Source organism: Telmatherina bonti (genome assembly GCF_933228915.1).
Source record: "Telmatherina bonti genome assembly, chromosome: 17".
In the NCBI taxonomy this organism is placed as follows: domain Eukaryota; kingdom Metazoa; phylum Chordata; class Actinopteri; order Atheriniformes; family Telmatherinidae; genus Telmatherina; species Telmatherina bonti.
In genome coordinates this window covers 19,916,529-19,941,827 of record NC_136615.1, presented here as the reverse complement: position 1 = coordinate 19,941,827, position 25,299 = coordinate 19,916,529, and the positions used below count along the sequence as shown (strand labels likewise).

The 25,299-nt window shown below is 37.0% G+C and overlaps 3 protein-coding genes across 3 annotated transcripts; 1 reads left to right on the top strand and 2 right to left on the bottom strand.

Annotated features, from left to right (window-relative positions):
- Positions 1-2,289: 2,289 nt before the first annotated feature.
- gal3st1b (galactose-3-O-sulfotransferase 1b) lies at positions 2,290-3,634 on the bottom strand (the record flags this gene model as incomplete). Its single annotated transcript, XM_079256282.1, has 2 exons — positions 2,290-3,439; positions 3,513-3,634. The coding sequence occupies 2 exons, from the start codon at positions 3,632-3,634 to the stop codon at positions 2,290-2,292; spliced, it is 1,272 nt and encodes a 423-aa protein (XP_079112408.1).
- A 3,338-nt stretch (positions 3,635-6,972) lies between these two features.
- prodha (proline dehydrogenase (oxidase) 1a) lies at positions 6,973-16,129 on the bottom strand. Its single transcript, XM_079256843.1, has 14 exons — positions 15,730-16,129; positions 15,410-15,618; positions 13,729-13,763; positions 13,059-13,208; positions 12,853-12,917; positions 12,420-12,536; positions 12,156-12,235; positions 11,950-12,031; positions 11,413-11,505; positions 10,525-10,671; positions 10,268-10,443; positions 10,085-10,183; positions 9,708-9,796; positions 6,973-7,879 (listed from the first exon to the last, which is right to left on the bottom strand). Exons 1-14 carry the CDS (start codon positions 16,066-16,068, stop codon positions 7,689-7,691), a joined length of 1,872 nt encoding a protein of 623 aa, XP_079112969.1. The 5' UTR covers positions 16,069-16,129; the 3' UTR covers positions 6,973-7,688.
- Positions 16,130-18,644: 2,515 nt separating this feature from the next.
- On the top strand, positions 18,645-24,614 carry srsf9 (serine and arginine rich splicing factor 9). Its single transcript, XM_079257100.1, has 4 exons — positions 18,645-21,480; positions 21,656-21,837; positions 23,488-23,660; positions 23,739-24,614. The coding sequence occupies exons 1-4, from the start codon at positions 21,281-21,283 to the stop codon at positions 23,961-23,963; spliced, it is 780 nt and encodes a 259-aa protein (XP_079113226.1). The 5' UTR covers positions 18,645-21,280; the 3' UTR covers positions 23,964-24,614.
- Positions 24,615-25,299: the final 685 nt, after the last annotated feature.

Below are 25,299 nucleotides of genomic sequence, written 5' to 3'. Positions count from 1 at the left end.
CAGGCCTTACATGGTTTTCATTTACAACGATAAAAAAAAATTCAAAAGGCAATTTCTCATCAAACAAACATGTAAATATTGCAGCACTTATTGTGGAAGCATTGTGATTACATTGGATATTTACACACCGAGGTAATTTAATGTCATTTGTCATGTAACTCTAGTTACCAGGTTTTATCCACTGTAGACCAGTGTGTTAAATATTCATACAAATAAAGAGTCCTTGAGATGGACAAAAAAGCAAGTACTTCAAGTATAGATCACTGTACATTTATAAACATTTCGACTCAAGCATTTTCAGAGTTGGGGTTATAGCCAAACGCTGAAACTGTTGATTAAGAAATTTATCACTGAAGTTATCTGGCTACATAGTTTTCTGTTTTGGTTTTCTCCATGGAGAAAAACTGCAATGGAAATGTCTCTAACTGTGATCTATAGGTATACAGATAAATGTATGTGTCCAGTCTAGATAAGGGGTGTCCAAAGTTGATAATCAAGGGCTGCTGTCCTGCAGGTTTTCAGCGTCTCTTTAACATGCCTGGAGCAAATTAAGTTTTTCCAACAGTCTATGAATTTCAGCACAATGACTTATTAATTTAAGTCAGGTGTGTAGCATCAGATACCTGGAAAGTCTGCAGGTTTGTGGCCCTCCAGGACTGGAGCTGGACACCCCTGGTTTTGATCCTCCAAGCAGATACAGTTTGAATTTTCTAGTACATGTTCATGTGTTCTCACTCTTGATCCATCAAGCAATATTCTAAAATAAACTAATGTGGAAAATGCAGCAATGCCACAAGACTCCTGAAATAAAATAACCAAGGGCTAATTCTAAATACTTGTGATGTAAATTAAGAAAACAAATTCATGCCTAAAAATTTTGAGAGTATTGCAACAAAAATGTTCTTTTTTAAGAACCATATTTACTGATAATTCCAGAGGTGAGGGTTATTTCATGCCTTTTCATTTTATTAAGCAGTTAGAAATATAAAGTACAAATCAGTAGATGTGGATACAAATGAGACTTTCAGTTTTGAGATTTTAAACAGATGCTTTAAGTCAGGAGTACTGCTAAACTGACAATTATCATTTCTTTGCAACTATTGAATGTGATGCTATAAAAGAAAAGTTTAAAAAATGCACATATTGCTAGTCATATATATTTACACTGTTATTCTTACAAAATAGTTTTGGTTATACCTCATAGTCTAGTAACCTAGTTTACAAGAGTTCAGCACTCCTTATAGGGGAGACAGACAATACTCTACAAGAGTTTTGCAGTTACTCCCAGAAACATAGGAGTGTATGTCTTCATTTTAAAGGATAATTCTGCAAGGAAAGAGTGACCAGTTTAATGCCCTTCTGAATATATATTTTAAAAAACACGAACTTAGCCTTTGCATATTTTCTTTTTGTTTGACAGTTTATTTCTCACATGACTATGCACAAGCGACATAAAACTGGACAAAACAAAAGCACATATTAATATACCACAATGCTCTAAAAGGAGCAGGAAGAAGAAAAAAACAGTCCCTTTTGTAATGCATAAAACATCAATCAATGGTTTTAAACATATCTGAGAGGTAGTTAAGCAAAATCTGTCTGTTCTTTTGTGAATCTAAAAATTCAGACATTTCATCAATGAGTTCTCATGTCTGACCTGAAAATAAATTACACGTAGGTCACTGTTTATGATGACAACATGTTGCAAACAACTGTGTTAGAGGAGGCCAGGGACATTCAAATTCATTTCATGCAGCTGTGGATAAGCTCCAGGTCTCCAAACCTATCTTCTTGTCAGAGACTTCACATTCTGGCTTTATTGTGACATCAACAGAAAGTTCAACTCACCCACTAAACTGTGCTTCTAACTTAAAAGAAAAACAATAAATGGAAGATTTTTTTTTTTTTTAAATTTTTTAATATAATAAAAGACTGATATCAACTACAAAAATCTGACAGATTTTATGCTGAGAGTATTACTGTTGACATAGTATACTCAAACCCAGTTTGAGAGCAATGTCAATGAAAAGTTAGCATAACTATGCAGCTAAGATTTTCAAGAAATAAGTATGTACACAGTCTAGTTAATAGCATACAGAGACCATAGGCATTTAATTGTAGTTGTTTGTTTTACCACTTTTTTAAAAAAAAATTCATCCATGCACATTTTGGACAAGCTTTATAATAGCGACAAGTATCTCAAACTCTGTTCTCACCTTGGCAGAGCCCTGTTTGGTATCCCTGTTTGGTGCATATTAAATTCAAGTTGTAAAAATGATAGGAAGTAAGTTAATAAATCTTATCATTTAACCAACCCCACAGTTTAGTAAGCCACAGGCTTACCCCCAAGTCTGCTAAGTACTGTATTTCAGGTGTGAGCATTTTTTCACAAAGTTTCTTGAATTTAGGATTAATATCTTTGTTTATATTGTAACCCATGATGAATTTTTCTCCAAATGGTTGCCAAGGCAAAAACTGTCTGTTATTTATGTTTTTGGCTTCAACAGCACATCCACCTTCAATACAGATGTCAGTCATCTTATCATTTCTTTTTCTCAGCTCTTCTACTTCCTGATTCATTCTTTCTCTCCCATAAGCATCTACTTTGGCCCAGAAAGTTGCATTAAAGTGCTGATAGAGTCTCCAGTCAGCCCCGTTCCAGTGTAAAGCTTTGGCTCTCATCTCAGGCCCCAGCTGAGATACAGACGAGCTCTTGCGAGCATTAAGCTTAAAATACAAGATGTCATCCATTTTCAAGCAGAGTAAATCCTTCAGCAGAATCAAAGACTCTTCAAAATACTCCGCAATGAGGACCAGATGAAACTGTTTTGATAAATGATGGATGTTTTGCATGACACGAGGATCATCACTTTCAAGGTTGTTATCAAAACCAAAGTCAAAAAAGAGCAAATTTTTAAGATAGAATGAGTTAAAAGCATTTGGATTGTAATAGACTAGAGGACTCTTCAGAAACTCTGCCAGTTTGTCTTCCCCATCAATGTTCCATGTGAGAGGTATTGCCATGTGGTAGTAATGGAAGGACGACTCAAAGAGATCCACCGGGTCGCGTAAGATGGTGAAGAACACAGCATCTGGAGGAAGGAGTTTAGCCACTTCTTGGTGATCGAAGCGCATGTGGTTGCAAACAATGTTGAAACACTTGCCTGGCCTGTAATCCTTCACCTGGGAGCACTGGAATGGCGAAGGGTAGAAAAAGTCATTGCGTCCATCAGGAAAGGCAAACTTGAGCTTGTGTTTTTCTCCAAATCTGAAGAGGATGTTGAGGATGGTGCTGCTTGCAGTTTTATGGGTCTTCATGAACATGATGTTCACTTTGGGAGAACACTCCACCTTAGATTTAAAGCTCTGTGAGAGCACTGCTGAACTTGTCTTCACTGATTTTGCAATGCTGAGAGGGCATGTGTCTTCTTGTCGTTCGCTGTAAGTAAAATACAGCATAATTAAGCAATTTGACTTTCATTAATGAGTAATGCTTGGTTTTGAATATTTACCTAATATTCCCTTGGCCTGGATTTGTCAAGCAGTAGAGTACCAGTACTACATTGGATAATAAAGCCAATAGAATCAGCCCTCGTACCACAGCTTTGCATTTACTTGTTTTAATGCAAAACATGGTTTAAGGCCAAATGCAAACCTGAGAAAATAATCACAGAAAAATATAAGCGTTTAACACTCTCACTGGCGCTTATTTAACCAGTAGGCACCTACATGACACATACAAACATGATACATGCTGTCACCATTTCTATACCCAATAGATACCTCCTTACCTCTCTCATCCCCTGTAGCACTGCTCTTGTCCGGATTAAAAGCAACCTATAGTCCTTGCAGTGTTAAAAAGTAGAGGTTGAAAAGAGATATAGGTGAGATACCACTCGCTATGCGAGACAAAGGATGAATACAGATAAGAAAAAGAACACTTGCAACAACAAGCCCTCATGTTGACACTTGAAACATGCCTATGGGTCTTAAAAGTTTCCATTTTCAACAAGCAGCAGAAAAACCAGAGTATTTCTTCTTGTTTTAACTAAGTAACATAAGTAAAACTTTATTTGTATTCAGTAGCACTTTTCAAATCAACAAGGGGTACTGATCTTGTTTTAAAAGGAAATATACTGTATAAAAAAGAAAGGGAAAGTACATAAACATGATATGTTGGAATATTTACATAATTTAAAGGGGATAAAAAAAAAAACAATTAAACCTTTGGCAGTTAAGGAAATTTAAGAAGCGAGAGCAGACCTCATGGTGGGCTGAAAAATGTCGTTGTTACTAATCATCACTAGGGGGCCCCCAAGAGCAGTATATATACACACACACACATATAGAGATAGACAGATAGATAGATAGATAGATAGATAGATAGATAGATAGATAGATAGATAGATAGATAGATAGATAGATAGATAGATAGATAGATAGATAGATAGATAGATAGATAGATATTTCTTCTTATTGTTGTTGTTGATTGTGTAACAGATTATTTACATATTTGAGTCACGATTCAAACATGCATTTAATAATATATATTGAAATATATATTAACATACAAAAACTGTATTACATAACCATTTTATAAACAGCACTTCTGGTGAAGTGCTTCTATTCGCTCCACACTCTACTGCTAATTTGTGCCCCTGCCTTTGGCCCAATGATTGCTGGCATCGGCACCATCTTCCTCTCACGCTGAATTAGATCAAGCAGTTAAGAAAATGGATGGATAATTGACAGTCTGTTTTTGCAGATTTGTATTTATTTTCATTTAGAGAACATATGTGTCAGTTCCTATTTATTTAACTGATTTTTTATTGCAGTTTTAGATGCTGTAATACTTTATTGTTGCACATTGATGTGACCGTTTAGATCAACAGTAATAAAGCAATTGAAATATTTTCAACAAATACATGTTATCCTGGTTTATTTTATTGCTTCATGGGGTAAATATGAAATTCAGTACGTTGAATGTTGGTGTTTGTCTTTCTGCTTTTTCTCCTGAAAGGGTCGCCACAGTGAATCATTGGCTTCCAGTCGCTTATATATATATATATATATATATATATAATATGCTGTAGCCTGCTAATTTCTCCCTTTGTTAAAATGTTAAATGTTTGTTAAAAAATGCTCTTAAAATCCAACCATGGTATATTATAATGTGCCAATAATGGCTCAGAAAGCTCTTTATAAATCTTTATAATCAATGACAACTTATCAAAAGGTTTATAAAGTATTGCAAAGAGTGGTGTTATTTTAAACTCATCATTTATTATGGATTCATTTTTGTGCGAAAGTGTTTTTGAACTACAAATTATATTAGTTAAGTTATATCACAAAGATGCAACAAGATCTAATATGAATAACTGAAGACATTATTGTTTTAAACACTAATTGTGTCTAGTATAATAAGTCTATGAGTCAAGTTACATGACAAGACTGTATGAGACTTAAAAATGGATGTTATCACATAATTACAGTCCTCTGTGTGAGCACCATCTGATGGCTGCAAGTGACATATGTGACACAAAAATAGAATAACTTCATTAACTGCAGTAGCATTCAAACAATTTGATTAAATCAAAAGTAAATGTACTTATGAATTTGTCTCAGCAAAAACTGAACTGTACAAATCTCTAGCATGTAACTCAAATTGTTTGGTTGAAAGTGTCACAACATTAAATATAATGTCCTGTACACTGCTTGTGTCTGGTCTCAGCCTAACTGGGTAATTTGGGGCAGAGTGGTGGTTCTTCCTGATTCAATAACTGACTGAGTACAAGTGCTACCTGAGCTGATAACTCATCTTCCCATGTCCAAACAGTTCTCATTTCATCAGGACAGAGAGATCTGGCATGTGGGAACAAAGTGTGTGTGGGAACAAAGCTAACACACCGTCAGTGAACGACGTCAGAGGACAGTCAGATGATTTGCTTCACTTCAGGACAAGACCAAGGTTATAGTGTGGTTGCAGAATGTTGCACATAGTGGCAGGAACTGTGGTTTGCTGAATTTTAAGGCAGAGATATTCAAACAAATTAAATATTGAAAACAGCTTGATAGTCTTAAGCTCAGCTCATGTCCCAAAAAGAGTAAAACAAATCAGTCTCATTCAAATAAACTTTATTTAATCATCCACAACTCAAAACTGAACATTCAAAATTGATTTTAAAGTGGGGGGAAAATAATGTTTTCTACAATAACAAATTTCTTATCAAAGCTTAGAAAATTACTGTGCTTGAATAATCTTTGTTTAAATCAAATTAAATCCACATCAAAAACTGTAAAATGCCTGTTAACCTTGTTAACTGATGTTTGATTTTAACACAGTGTCACTGACAGGAATTATAAGTCATAAGATAATAAATTATGTGGTAACATTAGAAAGTTAGACATTTAATGGAGTTCTTGTTCTCAATGTAATGCCACATTTATAATACAGCACTAAATATTATTTATGTTTTTAATGCTACATTTGGAAAAAAGGATTAAAGCAGATATTGCCTTTCAGAGGGCAACAACTACACAACATACACACACACACATACACAGTAACAAAGAGTTTTTAGTTTCACATTTTGCACAGAGTATGCAACATTGCAGGTGTTTCTCAGAAGAGTTGGGTGAAGCTTCTTGAACCACCCCGTGTTTCTAGAACATGTTAGAACAGAGGTTCCTATTTTCCTGCACTGAACAGCTGCTGTCACTGCTTGATGAAAAGATCTCTTTATTTCAGAGAATTATTATGATCATCAGGCATGTGTCAACAATTTAAGCAGTGAGGCATAAATCTTCACTGAAATGGACCAGTGTGTCAACATCCAATGCACAAGTTTCCATTTCACCTACTCTTTGAGAAATTTGTGCTGTTAACTGATGAAATGATAGATTAAAACCAATACTGATTATTAAAAGGAAAAAAAAAAAAGAAAAAGAAACGGCACAAATCACTTTTGTCACATCATTTTAATTATTCTGCACAGTGTCTAGTAAATACAGCAATGCAGGAGATCAACAATTAACATGCTAATTAAAACACTGTGACCCCCATGGAGTGGTTTACAGTCATAAAAACAACCAAGTTACAAAGGATTTGATTGCCTCCAGTTATTTTTGTCAAAAAAAAAAAATCACAAGGCACTAGAGTTTGCTGAAAAGTATACAAAGAATTTAATTGGAGTAACACACCAAAATATTTTTACGTAAAACAGTCACTTTTGGCAATTAAACATACACAATATACTCTTCTTCCACTCTTCTTGTACAAAGGATTTGGAAACATAAATAAATTTTATTTAAAAAAACTAAAAAAAGAAAGATCCAATTTTTGTGTTTTCTATATGTAAAAGTAAACTCATTAAAACACAACTAAATTCTATCAATCACTGCTTATAGCAGAAGTGCATGAACTGATTTAATGTTCTGATAAAACAATGTTTTAAAAACTACTTTATTGCATCAGAATCTAAAAACAAAACAAATGTTTTCATCAGCAGCCCACTGAAATGCCAGTCAGTACAACATAAATGCATTTCTTGCTAGTAGATTATCTCACCAACCTTAACAAGAGACGTTGACCCTCCACTACAAAGAGCAGCTAGTAGATAGTGGTGCACTAAAATATAGTGGAATGGTTAGAGACATATCATAAAGTCTTTATATCGTGGTCCTGCCACTCAGTAGACTGGCGTGTAGACAATCTGCCCACCCAACAACCTTCGTCTCAGCTCCTTCCACAACAAGCTGCGCTCTCTCTGGGATCCCTTCATGAAGCCCCGGTTTTCTTGAGCACGGCGGGACAGATATGGAATCACCTCATTGACGGGGCCGTAAGGAACATACTTGTAAACTGGAAAACCTGCTTGACCTGTTTGAAACACAAATATATAAATATGTTTTTAAGTCATTTAAACTGTAACCACCATGCCTGTATTTGCCAACATGATCTTAATCACAGCAAAACAAATGGAGGATTGTCATTCTGCAGCAAATTTAAATGAGGCAGCAATTTGTTTTTAATATGAAGTGTTTAAATAAGTAGGAATTAATATTATATTGATGTCTTTTTCAAATATGTGGCACATAAAAAAGTGATATTTTCGACATACACAGAGTTAAGTTAAACAACATTTTAACGGAACTACTGATATTTCTGTATTTGTGTAAAGCATGCCACAAGTAGTTTGGTTCACCAGAAAATATCCAGTTCATACTAGATTATTTAATTTGGTCTGTGTTATAAAAACTGACTGGCTTCTTACTTATGTTGTTGTTGCTGGTTTAAGGAGGTGGCTGCAGTTGTTTTTACTGGTTATGTTGGAAATGGTTTGTCTGTTTGTTCGCAACTTTATGCAAAAAACTACTGCCTGCATTTTTATGATTTTTTCCCAGTTAATTGGTCTTTGTCTAACTTTTATTCCATTAAGTTTTGGGAGTGATCCAAAACTACCTGGATCCAGATATTTTTTTGAGGGATTATTTATCATTGTGAGGATAGGGCTGTTTTCAATATATATGTATATAACTCTACAGTAAATTCTCAGGGTGCTTGACTAAAAATTACAGAAGAAGTTTCCAACAGGTTTTACCAAATATCAAAGAAAGATCTGGATGCCTGCAAAATTCTGGAAACTATGATGTAAAACAGGAATCACTGCAAGACAACAAATTCAGATAAAAATATGCAACAAACTTCACATTATCAATGAGTCTAATAGTGTATCCATATTAAATGAATGTAGCACTGCAACATAGGATGGAAATCCCAATATGGGTGGAAATGAGCTGCTTGGCAGAGGTCTGTGCTCAGTGCTTTTAGTTGTTTGTTTTGTTTTTTAACTGCAGTAGCAAAGATAGTTTTTACCAAATTAAGACTAATCTTTAACTTTACCTGGGGATTAATATCTTTGTGGGATGTGAAGAGAAACAGCCAATTGTAAACTGTAGCAAACATCAAGCAGGATCTTTGGTCTCAAATTATTTGGCTAAAAATGGGAAAAAATACTCCTGAGAATCTAATTTCATTGAAGGCCCACTGTTGCAGAGTTCGGCTTTTTGTTCAGGTGACATCAGCAGTTCAGAACCGGATTGTTCTGAACAAGATGCACAAATATTCATTTGGCTTCACCAGACTGCATTACTGCTTCAACGCCAAAGGAGTTTTTCTGGTGACACGTTATGTTTAACTGAGTGCTCTGCATGTTGGAAGAGGGTTTAAGATGACACTAATGTATAAATGTATGTTATTCCAAACGGTCTGACTGGTCTTTTTTCAGGAGTCTTGACACCGAAGTTCAGGGCCTTTGACACCTGTACAATTTTCTGTGTCTTGATTATTTTAAGTGGAATGCTTTACATGAGGGAATATACAAATATATGTTGTACACTGCCATACACACCATGGACATGCAAATACCTTACACAGTATAACACCGTGTTGACCTGGTGTCACTGGTAATGATGTGGATATATATTCATGTTCAACCTGACAGCTTACCCCCAACGACCCCACCCCCCTCCTGTTTTCACATTACACATCTACAGATAGACCAGTGCTGCCTGGTTCTGGAAAAGGCTGACATCTGCAGTGTCTATGGTTGAGTGGAGCCACTGTGGCCACCTGACCCCATGACGAAAGCCTCCCTGATTTCATAACATGTTATTTGCTTTAAGTAACCGAGCTGAGTAAAACATACCTAGCGGGAAGCTGATCTGGTCACACATGCCGAGGAGCTGTCCAAAATAAACCTTATTGTCAGTGGGCAAGAGGCCCATTTCATTCATCCTGAAAAACAGAAAAATTGTAAAAAGGGTTGTTACATAACTGGATGTTTGAGTGTATTATTCCACCATTGTTGTGGTAATCTCATTTGGAAAACCACATAATTGCTTTGGAAAGTTTAAAAGGAATATGTTCAAGGCAATACTTAAATCCAATGTGGTTAATCCTTTATGAATGAAAGCTTTGAAGCTTTTCTGTATGTTCAAACAGAAACCGGATCTAGTTTCATTATAAACATTTATAAAACAAAAAAACTTTGCTATTTAAATGCACGTCTGCGATAAAACGTACTTCTCGAGGGTGAACTTCACTGTGTCCTCGTTGTGAGAAGCAACCATGACATTTGCTTTCCTGCTGTGTTCAATCTCCTCCAGCACATACTCCAAACATCTGGACAAATAAAACAGCAGATGGTCAGAATTTAAACTGTCTTTGGCTTAAACAAAAGGATATTGACAATAATTCCTGACTTACTTATGATACATCCTGTTGGTGGCTTCATAGTCTGGGTTTATTGGATCTTCATAGCCGATCTCCTGAGCCCTGGCCCTTTCTTGGTACATGTATGCTCCACGGACAAGTTTGGCCCCAAAGTACCAGGCTTCTCTTCGGGACAGCTCAACATCCACAGCTACATTGTCATACGCTTCCTAACGGACAAAGAAACAAACATGATGATTCATTAGTGTTAAAGCACATCATGGTAACTGATAAAGGATCTGTTGATTCACCTTGAGGTAACACTGGTAAGTGTTGAAAATCACTGGCTTTTCTCTGTTAAATTTCCTCTGCATCTCCAGGGTCAGACGACTAATAGCTGGTTGGAAGTACGTCTGCTCGGCATCCACCATCAACCTCACCCCGTTCTCTAGAGCATGCTGAGACACACAAAGAGCATATCAGCACTGGTTCTTCCAAAACTGCAAAAGCACCTTTGAATTTAACATGATTAACCCTTAGTGGCCCTGTAGTGGACACCTATTTATAAGATTTTTTCTTGCAGATTCATGATTGAAGATGGTATTTTAGTAAATAAACCACTTCAGTGGATGTAATGAGTCATCCAATATGTTTCCACTCACTAGAGAACAAATAAATATATGATATAATTGAACATAACGTAGTTACACAAGTTTGTTGTTGTGATAAATATGAAAAGAAAATTATACTGCTATATTTTATAGATTTACATATTTATGATTGTATATTACTTTATAAATATTTTATAGAATACATTAAAATAAATTATGATTAATTCTAAATATCACTAATAAAGAAAACAAAAGTATCATTGCATATGCCTGCAGACGTAAAAGATTGTATTGAAAAAATGTTGCATTGTTTTTATTAATTCATGCATGAAAGGGTTATTTGTTTCAAATGTTGATAAAAAGGAAAAGAAATTATGGAGAGTAAAAAATAAGCACAGCACATCTGAAGGCATATCTTATCACTTTCCATCCCCCGTCAGCCGAAGCAATCCAACTGATTCCAAAGCAAACAAGCAGTCCTAACATGCAGTGCCATTTCACAGTACATCATTTTTTTATTTCTTTAAAGTGTTCTGGGGGAAACAGAAAGTATGCATGTTAGATAACTAATATTTGTGGTGGCCCCACCTTTGCCAGAATGTCCACTCTCTGCAGCATTCTCTTCATCTGTCTCTCTTCCTCTGCTGTAAACTTGTTCAGCAAAGGTTCCAGTTGACCAGTCTACAAAACCAAAACAAAAAAGTAGACTTAGTGGTATTAGCTTTGTTTATTCGCAAAATAAACCAAATAAACAATTTGTAACCGGCAGGGAAGTAGTCAGTTGTTTTCAGACTGTCATGTTTTTTGTGAATACTTCATATTATAATCTGAAAAACTACTAAATGATAAGAGGAATTTAGAAAGCACTTCCAGTTCTTGTCTTTTGAGAAGTAGATCTGTTTCTGTAACTAATAAGTTTGGTCCAACTTGTTCCCATAAAATAATGAGGCTAAGATAATGTCACTTACTCACTTCTTTCTATTAAAATTAGTTTCACTTTCACTGTCTAGTTTTATGTACATTTCTGGATCAGGACTGCCACATTCAGACTGTAACAGCCAACCGTAAATAGACATCACTACTAATGATTTTGGCCAAACTGTTGATGCTACTTGTACACCTTACCTCAAGATTTGGCACCATAAGCAGATTGAAGATTTTTGTTGTATCATTTATCAAGCTGTTCCAGTCCAGCAGATCTATCGTTCTGGAAATAATGTAAAGGGAAAAATTCAATACAGAGGCAAAAACTCTCAAGACGTAAAAGATTGTATCCAGATTACTAAAGCCAGTATCGGTACAAAACCACATTGAGTGAGTGACCAACGTACCCTGACAAACCCAGCTTCTCTCCCGTAAACCAGTTCTCAATGTCATCTTTGGCTCCAACTCCCAGCTGAGCCAAATTTTCCTACAGGAACACATTTTAACAATGATAATAAATAAATAAATAAATAAGCAAATAAATAAAATTCACTTCATAAATAAATGAACTCAAATAGTTTTGAAATCAGGAGCATGCATTAATATCTTATAACCAATCAGAAACCAGCTTTCCATTAGCATGCATGAATTACACTGAAGACTTGACAAACCTTGAGCTGCTCCAGTTCCAGCTTTTGTTCCAAAACAGTCATGTCAGATTTTCCCTGTTGTGCTGCAAGGAAGTTAAAGAATCTTCTCCATTTAACCAGAACCTCTGAAAACTGAAGCTGTTCAAACACAGAACAAAACATGAAATATTCAGCTTCCATAAACTGCATTTGTGATACTGATTGAGATGAAATTAACAGTTGAAAAATTATTGTCTTACTACAGAAAGTGAAGCAACGCTTACATTAAAGCTCGAAACAAAAACGGAACCCGCAGTCAAAACTTACTTATTTTTCTATTTTCCTTCAATAAAAACCTACTGCACAAGAATAATTACAAAAACCTGTTATCACCAAATTGATACAATTTATAACAGTGTAAATTTTATCACATAAACTTCAAGGTAATACTTGGAACTTGTGAAGATAATCTTACAAGGAACTGCGGGCGTCCTAGTGCAGTCATTTTGATGGCAGAAAATCCATCTGTGGAAGCTCCACCTGAAATTAAGAAAATGTTTTCAGGAAGCTGTTTGTGGCTACAATTCATTAAACAGTTTTTTTTTTTGTTTTTTTAAATATTTATTGCCATTTTAATGCTTCTTGTTTGTTTTTTAATAGCTTCCTGAGAAATGCACTTACCGGAAGCTTTAATGCAGTTTATGAATGTCTCCATTTGGTTGTCACATTTGGCTTCGTCAGCATAGAAGTAGGTGCGAGCACTGATAACTCCCCCACGCCTGTCCCCAAACTGACGATGGGCCTTGTACTTCTTCTCACGATGATCAGCCCCTGAAGAGAAGAAAGTAATTATAGCTGTTTTTTGTAGATGCTTACAAGGCATCTTAATGAAATGGAAAGTAGTTCTTAAATAAAACCCAAAAAATAGTTACTTCCCAACAATATCATCGTGGAACTTCAGTTATCTTTGATACAACCGCCAGATAAGTTTTATGAAAATCATGTTCTCCACAGAATCCATTAGGATTGCATCATAAACCTGAACTGCATGAACCAAGCTTCATGTCAATGGACTAACCATTGCTGGAAATTTGATATCTTGTGAGTTCCAGCCATAACCAGCGCTATCCAGTCCTCTGACATAGTCACAGAACATACTGGCATACCAACCATGGCAAAGCTTGGACTTAAATTGCAGTCAGGTCAACCAACTGGACAACCAAGCAAGCCAGTAGTTTAGGTTGTCAACTGCACAGCAGCTCTTTAATCCATGAAGCAAAATCCAATATGTTACAAAACTTACAATTAAAACAAATATATATCTCCAGATTTTTTTATTCAAAGTTCATACCTGGACTTTCTTTCTCTGCCTCAGAAACACATGAACTAAAAGAGAAAGAGACAGAACAGTAAAAAAAAAAATCCATCTGTCATGGTTACCTTTTCCAAAAACAAATAAAACAGTCATTTCTTAGTTATATAACATCTCATGTTACTGTTATGGCATCATATATCAAGAAATTTGCCAAAATTTCTTGATAAAGGTATGACATAAAATTCATTTAGTTTTTTTTTTCTACTGCAACATAAAACTTAGATTGTTAAAGATAAAAAGTTGCATGTAATAAAAAAGCTTGTGTTTGTCTTTTAACAAGTCATGCTGAACCCTTATGCTGTTCTGATGGCAACACCCTGCTCTAGTCATGTCAGAAAAGTGTATTCATTTTAGAGTCATATGTTATCAAACTATATTTTGAAAGAGAGTAGACTACTAACAAAATGAATGAAAATCTTAATCAGAAAATGATGTAATGGTTTATAAAATTACATTTAATAGATAAAGAAATGTTTGCTTCCTGCACAGGGTATTGCACAACACTCTCTTGTGCCTGTTTAATAAAATGACCCAGCATTTTAGTGAAGGGTTTGGAGCTTTCTCATCTTTTCCACTCCTCCAGCTGAACCCCCCGCTCAACCAATCAGAAGAGAGGTGTGTCTCCTAGCCAACCAATAGAGGACAAGTGCTGTTTGGATACTTGGAAATAAACAGAACACATTGATAGTGTTTTATGAGGGCCAAACTAACTATACATTACAGAACTCAGGTGACTTTAATAGGAAGCATAACAGAAGCCATAGCCCAGATGATAAAATAAGAACTAACCGATATCAAAGTACAGCCCACTAGAATATTTTAGAAATTATGAATGTAAATAAAAATACACCGTTAAAAGTTACTAGAGTATAAAACTTACGTTATCCAACCAGGATTTTACCCATACTTAAATGTCAGTGTTGCATATAAATATGCCATTCCACCTGTGTTATGGCTCATCTTTAATCCTGCTACTATAGTAAAATCATGGGGAAAATTAACTGCAGGGTCTTATCATGTGTACTTTACAATATCCAAGCCCAGTGACCTTTAAAAAGCACTGATGTGAATATAAGATGTTTACTTACAGTCTAATAAAAATGGAGATTGAACTAATCATGAAGTCATATACAGTTACAGAACTGATGCTGAACAAACAAGTTTGCTAATTTTCCCAGATTCTTCATAATATCCTTACCATAAAAATGCATGGCTAGTTTCTATAATGTAAGCACTTTGTGTTGCTCTGCATGAAAAGTGCTTCCTAAAATAAGAACTATATTTGATTTGATTTAAAAATAAAATCCTCACAATTAGTTCATCAGTACTTTTTTTTTGTATACCTGCAACTGATCTTCCCAGTGTGCTGCTCATATTACAGCCAGGCATGGATAGTTGTGGTGCACTTATATTGGCCTTAACTATAGAAGCAATCAAATCCCAGCTGTTTTTTTTTTTTTTTTATGAATTTGATCATTTACCTAACCCTGTGTAAATGGCTCCTAATCTGATGCAAAAGTAGTATAAATAAAATGACTTACAATTTTAAAATACTGCTTGCTTTAGACTGCAATGCATGAAAATGATACACTGTGACAAAAGAAGCCTTAGTGGCCCTACAACGCAGATGACTAAAGCACATGTAGAGATTACTGACTCCATTTCCTTTTTCTCTGCCTCCTCTTGAGTCAAGTCCTCCTCCACACTGTAGTCCAAAACTGCCCCCACACCAAACGCCTGGTTCTTCTGGATTAAAGGTTTGATGGAGTTGTGGTCCTCCCCAGCCACAAACTGACCATAGAAGGTCATCTTCATCAGCTTCTCAAACAAGCGCTGACCAAGCAGCTTCCTGCTCATGTCCATCAACTGAAAAAGATCATACCAGAACTTATTTAATCTATTTATTCATTATTCATATACAAGTTTATGCATATTTCCATCTCTTCGCCTGCAAAAGCGTAAAAGAAATTAACTCACCTCTTTGTTTTTTTCAACGAGGATGTCAATTGTGCAAAGCTTGAAGACGAGCAGACTTCTGATCAGCTCCATGTTGCCTTTGCTTTTGTAGGCTTCCTGTGTGTTGTCGAAGTCGATATCAATTTTATTCAACTGCGGTTTTCTAACACTTCTGGTCTGGCTGATTAGTTCGACCGGCACAGCCTCCACCACGGTGCACGCATCCATGTCTTGCTCTTTCTCTTCCTGGCTCTTCGGAGATGCGATAGTTGATCGACATCTTGCCGGTGAGATGCGAAGTTTGCTGATACCGCCTGGGTTTGCCCGTATAAGAGATGCTGCAAACTTTGTGTACGACATTTTTTTTCTCAACTCACACAGTGACTACAAACTGCAACAGATCTTTTAGCTATGCCGTTTATGTTGTGTAATGAACGCGCGCTCTGAAATAGCTGGATGTCGCCTCGGGTCGATGGGCGGAGCTTCTCACGTGTCACAGCACGCGCGATACGAGGCGGTTTTTTTCCCCTCTGGCCTGTCAGGCTAATTTTATGGGGGTTATTTATCATGCAAATAAAAAATAATAAATGCTCACAAGTCTCCACTTGTCATTAAAGTTATATTTAACTACAACCACTACAATCTCTAAACAAAATCATTTCAACTATGTTGAAATAATCCACATTTTGTGACAGTATGCAGAAAGTGATATGACTTCATTTATTTTATATTTCTACTTGCACAGTACTCTGTCATGGAAAGTATGTCTTGTAACATTTCTTGAAAAGAAAATGTTCCTGATGTTTGGTGCTTCCAACCAACCAACCAAGGCCATACCATAGACAATATTCTTTCAAATGGTCTGATAATATTCCATCCAGTTTTGTCAAAAAATATCCGAGGAACACTTTTTTCCAAGTTGGCACAACAATTACAACAGCCAACTCAAAAACTTGCATCACACAAACGTGGTACACTGTCTATGTCTTAAATATCTCATTCAGTCAGCCATTTAAAGTTCTAGTCCTTGGTTATCTCACAGGAGTAGTTCAATGTAGAATTTTGCACCATTTGTATCTTTATTTTGGTCATTAACATAAATTCTCATCAGCATTTATATACAACATTCCATTTCAGGAAAAACTATACTCTGCCAATCTTTTGTGCAGTGTCTTATGTCCTGCCTGGGAACTGTGATTCTTAACGTTTTATTAGATTTTTGTGTTAAACAGATATTTGTTAAACTTACTGAATGCAACCTCAACCCGTCACTGAAAAAATTAACACAAATAACACTCAGATTTCCCCATGGGGGATAAATAATTCTATTCTATTCTATTCTATTCTATTCTATTCTATTCTATTCTATTCTATTCTATTTATTTTATTTTATTTTATTTTATTTTATTTTATTTTATTTTATTTTATTCTAGATAGATAGATAGATAGATAGATAGATAGTTAGATAGACAGACAGACAGACAGACAGATCGATAGATAGATAAGTGATCTCCATATATATTACAACATTTTTTTATTTGCTTAGAATCTGCCAGCTGGATGTTGCATAACGTCAGTAACAGTCTGTGTTGCAATATTTTTACAGTCTGTGACAGTTTGTCATATGACTTGCAACCAGATTTTGCTTGAAAGAGGAATTAGTACCAACTGTGCATGGTTGGGGCTGCACGGCGGCATAGTAGTTGGCACTGTGGCCTCACAGTAAGAAGGTTGCTGGTTTCATCTTTGCCTGAGGTAGGCCTGGACAGTGGCCTTTCTGTGTAGAGTTTGCATGTTTTCCTCTTGTATCTTTGGGTTCTCTCCCCGGTACTCCAGCTTCCTCCCACTGTCCAAAGACAGGCATGTTAGGTTAATGGGTTACTATAAATTGCCCACTGGAGTGAGTGGTTTTTTGTTTCTGTGTGGCCCTACGATGAATGGCGACCTATCCAGGGTGTACCCTGCCTTTCGCCTAAAGACTGCTGGGATAGGCTCCAGCTCCCCCGTGACCCTTCATCGGACTGAGCGATTTCAGACTATAAATGAATGGCTGAGATTTCAGACTATAAATACATGGCTGAGATGAGGGGTATGTGGGTATGTGATGTATTTGCAGTGTGGCTGTATGAGTTTTGTTTACTGTGAATATTACTGTGATGTCCCAAGCTCATGTATGCTCTCTCTGTGATGTGCTTCAAGGGTTACTGAGTTAAACTTTGTCCAATTTTTAAGTTTGCGTCATAGCCTACAGTCTATGGTTGTAACATATTGCACAGAGCAGAGCACAGACTTCCACCATGTAGCTCATTTCCACCCAAACTGTGATTTCCACCCTATGTTATCATCCTACATTCATTTTATTTCTGTACACTATCATCTAGATTTATTTATAACAAATCCACAGTGTGTTTGCTCAATTGTGGTGTTTGTTTCATGTTTATATTTAAACTTGCTGTCTTTCATTGATTAAAATTCAAAAGTCCCCTTATTTTCCTGTAGTATTCAGATCTATCATTCACAATTTGTAAAACCTGTTTGGAAATTCTCCTGTATTTTTTTGTGGCCAAGCACCCAGACCATTTATTTTGGAGTTTTATGTATATATACTGGGAATAGCTCTATCTCGCAATGATAAAAAAAAAAAAATCATTTAAAAAAAATCCTGAATCCTAGAGATCTGGATCTCTCCCAAAGTTAAATGGAATAAGTCAGGCAAAGACTCATCGTCAGAAAAAAAGATAATAAAGATTCATCCTGTAGTTTTTTTGCGAGAAGTTGCTAACATACAGACAAACAGGTAGACAGACATAAAAAAAAAAAACATTTCTTGGCGGAAGCAAATATCCATGCTACATTGACGGAAGGAGGCAACAAAACACTGCTTCTTGGCTGCTGTCTGCCGGATTTACGATGTAGAAGAAGAAGTTTACCGCCCCTCCACAATATCGCTAACACGGAAGCAGCACGGTGCACGGACTGGTAGCATAAATTCTACAACAAAAGGCATAATTACTTGCTTATAAGGGTAATCGTACTTTTTATTGCATGCTATCTTGTTTTCTACACGCATATGACATGCGTTACCCTTTGGCTTTATCGTAAATTACTACAATAATTTGGTACATTTTAGTCGCAGCAGAAGCTATTTAGCTGCACTAGCTAACCTCATTTCACTAACAAAGAGACTGGTCTGTTGTGTGAAATTGGCTGGTTTGAGTATCACGCTTTCGTGCACGGTGAACGTGTAATTAAACAACAATGAACTGCACGGATTTAAAAAAAACAAAAACAAATTTTTCGTCACAGATTACACTCTTTACCACTTGCATGGCCAGCCTCGTTGGCTAGTGCTAGCTTGACAACCGCTGTAGTTGTAGCCTTAATAATTTGCGTTAAGCTAAAGGCTAATAGTAAGTTTATTGCACCTGAAATTACAGCAGACTATTAAACTCCAGTCATTGATATTATCAAGGACACTGCGGCTTTTTAATCTGCCGTAATTACCCTTTAAATAGCAAACTGGTTGTGTTGGTTCACGAATTGTTTGCAATTACGAGTAGGCCTGGGAACGAAGTACAAAGAAAAAAAGCGTACTGGATTGGTGGAAAGAAAATTTAGTTGGAAAGCGGCATATTTGGTCAGAAAATCTTAGTTGTTTAAAACATCTAAACTAAGGGATTGATAACAAGTATGATCTTTTATTCTGAAATATATATTAAAAAAAATTCCATTGTCAGTCAAGCTAACACATTTCCACGAAGAGTCACATGTAATGACATGTAATGTCATATATATAAATGTATATCATCTTTTTTCTTTATTTCGTTGTTTGTACACAGTTTCAAACTTACAATTTCTCATTTTAGATTGCTTGCATGATTGTATTGCTCCTTGATTAATCCTGCTTTCTTAGAATTTTGTCTTGTGCTTTTATGATGCCTTGAGTTTGTTCATCAGAAAATAATCCACAGCGATGAACAGATAATATGTTTAATTTAGGAATTGTGGTACGAATGTTGATTGATTGTGTTTTCAGACATGCTTGCCATACAGTTTACTAATTAGAAAACTGAAAGTGTACGTGTAAATAATAGGGAAAGGGAGCATCTTGGGGAAAAGGCGCCATGTTGGCATTTACTAATGTAAACCGTATATTCCATTCATTTATAGTAGTGCTGTTTGGACAATAGTGCTGCTCCAGAAAACATGCTGAAATGCTTGAAAGGAAAAGGGATTTACGGGGACACAGTTTTTTTTTCTTTTGTTTGGTTTTTTTTTTTTTTGCACTAATGAGGTCAGAAATGCATACCCAGAATAATTAAAACCAAGATATCGAGCAACAACAAGAGAAACTATCATAGGATGCCATGATAATGTGTTTGCTTACCAGGTCTGTGATGTGAGTGCCGATACAACTGTTCAGTTTAGTAACTATATATCCTTTACATTACACACACATGATGCAAGACCTGCATATCTTTAAACTGGAAAATAAAAACATGGTGATTTGTGCACTGGTAGGTGCAGTCAAATATCAGAATATTTAATGTATCCTATTTATAAACTTTCTCCGTTGTTGGTTTCAGTCATAAACTTTAGATTAATTACATAAGTTATCTTTCACATATTACACAGGTCTGGACAATTTGATCACAGATCTGTTAAATCTTGCACAGACATTTTTTTTTTATTTTTTTTTTTTACTCTGGGTGAAGTGGTTCCTCGCCCAGATAATAGTCAATATATTTTGTAATCATGAACAATAAGAAATAAAGTTAGACCCCTCAGTTTATTGTAAATATGTAAAAACTCTAACCAATCCAAACGTTCAGACCAAAATGAAGTTGTTAATTTCTTATAAGAAAGCCTTGGATCATGCATTGAGCAAAACCAGAGGGGGAGAAGCCAGGACAGAGTGCCACTTTCAAATCTTGCTAGCTCCCCAACATTACCTACTCCAGCTTTAAGCTAAACTTCATATTGTCACCAAAGCAAACACTGGAACTGATTGCAGTAGAATCACAGATACAAAATGCTACCAGAAGTTACTGTAGATGGCAACATGTTGGAGATATCCCATAATGGATTGGTGATTACAGAAATTTCCATTTTCTACAGCCGGATACACCAAAAATAGCAGAAAAAGCAGCAATGGCATCACATGGCTCACTTCCTGCTCGTACAACTTTCACTCACATTTGTATTCAATATTTTCTATTTACACACAGTTATAGAAGGCATTTGTAATTACATTGCTAAATGTTTGTGTTCCTTTTTAGGTACTCTCCACATAATGTTTATCATTCTAGTGTCATCAGCATATTGGGCTTTATTAAAAAAATGTAAACACTGATCACTCTGTATTTTTAAGCTTTCAGACTTGGATCCAAGGTTCTTTGCCTGCTTTTTTCTGGAACTCATTTACCATTTTTGTGGCTGCATCCCCAGTTTAGAGATTTAGTTTGATCTAAAATAGGAATTGGCAGTGGATGGACTGAATTTTGGAACTAGGTATAGGATAAAGGCCACTTCCAGCCTTTAATGAGTGAAGACGTGATCTTAAAGTCTGCGGATGCCTCCATTCTCTGTCAACAGTGCCACCCACTTAACAGCCATGTCTGATGGTCGCATCTATGTGGGGAATCTTCCCATGGATGTCCAGGAAAGAGACATTGAGGATCTCTTCTTCAAATATGGAAAAATTCGTGAAATTGAATTGAAGAACAATAGAGGAACTGTCCCTTTTGCCTTCATCCGATTTGAGGACCCACGGTGAGTTTTTGGATGGTATTTGGCAAGTCGAATCACATTCGATTTGTTGGACACTACATTTTATGGTATAATATCAAGTCCAGTGACCGCCAGCAAGGGATGGATGGATACAGGATGTCCAACCTGTGTCCACCAGGTGTTCTTTGGTAAGGAGGTCTTTGCTCTCTTCTCTTAGGGATGCAGATGATGCTGTCTATGGAAGGAATGGATATGAATATGGGAACTCCAAGCTACGTGTAGAGTATCCTCGATCCTCTGGTAAACCTGGACCAATGGGAGGTGGAGGTGGTGGAGGAGGACCAAGAGGAAGGTTTGGACCCCCAACTCGAAGATCTGAATTCCGGGTTATAGTGACTGGTAGGTGGATGCGATGAGTCATAGCCACTTCATATTAATCTCATACGGTGCGGCCTGGAAGTCAAAGGGACTGATAGGAACATAAGCGTCATAGGCAGATATGTCTTCCCCCTTTCTCATGGCGGACTGGAGGACAAGGGAATTGTAGATGGACCTCGTGAGTCGTAGACAGATACGTGTGTACCTCTCTCTCTCATGGCGGACTGGAGGACAAGGGGCCAGTAGAGGGACTTCATGAGATCTAGGCAGATGTGTGTGTCTCTCACCCTTCTGGCGGACCGAAGGACAAGGGAATGCTAGATGGACCTCATAAGTCGTAGACAGATATGTGTGTCTCGCTCTCGCATGGCGGAATGGAGGACAAGGGACTGGTAGATGGACCTCAGGAGTCCTAGGCAGATGTGTGTGTCTCTCTCTCTCTCTCTCTCCTGGCGGACTGGAGGACAAGGGACCAGTAGATGGATCTCATGAGTCCTAGGCAGAAGCATGTCTCCCTTTCTCTCTCTCATGGCGGAATGGAGGACAAGGGACTAGTAAATGGATGTCATGAGTCCTAGGCAGATTTGTGTGTCTCTCTCTTTCCTGGCGGACCAGAGGACCAGGGACTAGTAGATGAACCTCACGAGTCGTAGGGACATACATGTCTCTCTCTCTCTCTCTCTCTCTCACTCCTGGCGGACTGGAGGACAAGGGACCGGTAGATGGACCTCATGAGTCCTAGGCAGATACACGTCTCTCTCTCTCTCATGGCGGAATGGAGGACAAGGGACTAGTAGATGGGCCCTAGGCAGATACATGTCTCTCCCCCTTCTGGCGGACCGAAGGACAAGGGACTGGTAGATGGATCTCATGAGTCATAGGCAGATACGTGTCTCTCTCTCGAATGGTGGACTGAAAGACAAAGGGACTAGTAGAGGACATCTTGAGCCGTAGTCAGATATGTTTCTCTCTTGGCGGACCGAAGGTCAAGGAGACTGAGTGGATAAGGTCAAGTCTGCTTCTAAGGTCATGAAAAAACAGAAAAGCAAACAGAAACTGGTCATGTTGGCTGAATAATCCCGACCTCCAGCTGTAGTAACTGGTAGGTGTAATTTTGTCATTGTGCTTTTTGTATGTGTCTATGTTCGTGCATGCATTTGATGTTTATTGATGTATGACTTCTTATGCAACACCAAACCCTTAAAGTGAATCATGTCATGATCTTGTCTGTATAAACTGGTCATCCTAAATGTTTACAGCCGTTTGGGATGAGTGCCAGTTCAACAGGAATGTCATAAATTGTAATATATTTACAGAATCTTTTACCAGTAAGACTTAGCAAAAGGTACACCAAGCTTGTTGAAGTAATTAGTTAGAGCTTTAACCCCCCCCCCCCCCCCCCCCTCCCTAATTTTTAGCGAGGACGTCACACAAAACCCAACCTCTTCCCAAGTCTCCATTTGTCAACAACTACTTTTAGTTTCAGTTTAGACTTATATGACTTATATGAAAGATGTACAATAATTAAAAAAGGGAAACAAAACTGCCTCAAGACCATTTATACGTTGAATATGGCGATATCTTGCACTCTTGTAATCGTAAACTGTCATTCAGACTAAAACAAGAGGGTTTTTTTGTCCCTGTGGTATTGCCTTTCTTTTCCAACCCCAGGTTTGCCCCCAACTGGGAGCTGGCAGGATCTGAAGGATCACATGCGAGAAGCAGGAGATGTTTGTTTTGCAGATGTGCAGCGAGATGGAGAAGGCGTGGTAGAATTTCTCCGTAGAGAGGACATGGAGTATGCATTACGCAGATTGGATCGGACTGAGTTCCGTTCACATCAAGTGAGTTATAATGGGGTTTATTGTTCTTTATAATTACATTGAAATGGGTATATGTAATTTGTCTTCTTTCTTTTATAGGGTGAGACCTCTTACATTCGTGTGTATGAGGAGAGAGGCGCTTCCAACTGGCCTCGGTCGCGCTCTCGTTCCAGATCCAGAGGCCGCTATTCTCCTCCTTTCTATAATAGAGGATCTCCCCCTGTGCGCTATCCGTCGCCCCCACGGCATCCCATGTCTCGGCATAGTCCGCCACCCAGGAGGCACCCTCCACCGCATCATAGCCCACCACGTCATTACCGATAGAGAAGCTGGTCATACATTTATTGAGGAATTGGAAGGAATGTTTTGTAATTCTGCATTTTATCTCCCCCCCCCCCCCTTCTTCTTCCTCCCCTAAACCTTGGGCCCTTTTGTAGGACACATCTCGGTCATCTCTTGATACATACATTCCATGGTCTGGAACCCCAATAGCCTGCTCCACATTGCAGCCTTCTTGATTATTTTGTCAATTTTTTAAACCACTGACATGTTACCTGCAAGCAGGATTAGTAATTTAATATGGATATTTTTTTAAAATATTTTGATCAATGTCTTGTCATTTTGGAGGTTTCTTTTATAAAGAAATCCTTAAATTAACAGGATTTGACATAAATCTCTGCACGTCGTGTGGAAAACAACCCCTGCAAATCTGCAGCTGTCAGGACGAACATCATTTGGCCTCTTTAACTGAAACAATTTGTCACAGTTGGTTAGCTTTAGGTATTTGCCAATTTAAGAACATGTGAAACTAATCAGTGTTGTGTAATAGTGAACCATTTTACTGTTAACTGTGAGCCTCAACCTTTTTCCTTCCCTTCTTCAGTGTGTGAACCATTGATCGAGGTGGCCTGTTGGTAGAATATAATTTGTGTTCATCAAATGTTTTTCTTTACCAATAAATAAACTTTTACTGTGACGGTATTTGTTCCTCGTCTGAAGATGTATTTTATTTACATTAAATAAGCCTTTTTTTTCTCTCTTTTTTTTTTTTTTTTAAAAAGGGTGTTGGTGTGAACTAAACTGAACCTAGCATTAAAAAAAAGGAAATTTGTGTTTGGTTATTTCTAGCCAGATTTTAATCAAATTATTGGCAATGAGCTGCATGAAATGACCTTCCACCAAGCAGCTCAACATGAGAATGAATACCAAGAATAGAATATTGATGGAGATTTGGGATGTTGTTGCAGGGCACTACCCACATTTAGGGATGATCTGTCCACAAGCACAATCATTGCAACCTGTACTGCATTTTCTGATAAATACACAGAAGGCACATGAGATGCAAAATATAAGATTTTTAATACACAATAAATTATAACTAGTGACCATTTTAGAAGACACGGAAAAAAAATATTTCCAAAAGCATACTTTTATCTTTTCATTGTAATCGGACTAGGCCCATCTACAGACATTGTATTGCATTTATTAAATATGTACTAACTTGTACAGTAATTCAGCTTGATTTCAACACATTGTAAACACATAATTTATCTTCTGACAACAAACAGCTATACACAAGTAGCAATACTCAGTTATGTTTTAGACCATACAGACACACAGGCGGTGATATTAAAACACTGAAACTTCAGCCACAGTGAGC

Excerpts from the sequence above, each read along its gene's own strand:
- prodha (XM_079256843.1), bottom strand. The coding sequence starts at position 16,068 with ATGTCGTACACAAAGTTTGCAGCATCTCTTATACGGGCAAACCCAGGC. Across the intron at positions 13,764-15,409 it reads GCAGAGAAAAAGGAAATGGA|TTCATGTGTTTCTGAGGCAG; the intron begins GTCAGTAATCTC and ends TTTCTCTTTTAG. Across the intron at positions 9,797-10,084 it reads GTGAAGTTCACCCTCGAGAA|GATGAATGAAATGGGCCTCT; the intron begins GTACGTTTTATC and ends TCTGTTTTTCAG.
- srsf9 (XM_079257100.1), top strand. The coding sequence starts at position 21,281 with ATGCCTCCATTCTCTGTCAACAGTGCCACCCACTTAACAGCCATGTCT. Across the intron at positions 21,481-21,655 it reads ATCCGATTTGAGGACCCACG|GGATGCAGATGATGCTGTCT; the intron begins GTGAGTTTTTGG and ends CTCTTCTCTTAG. Across the intron at positions 23,661-23,738 it reads CTGAGTTCCGTTCACATCAA|GGTGAGACCTCTTACATTCG; the intron begins GTGAGTTATAAT and ends TTTCTTTTATAG.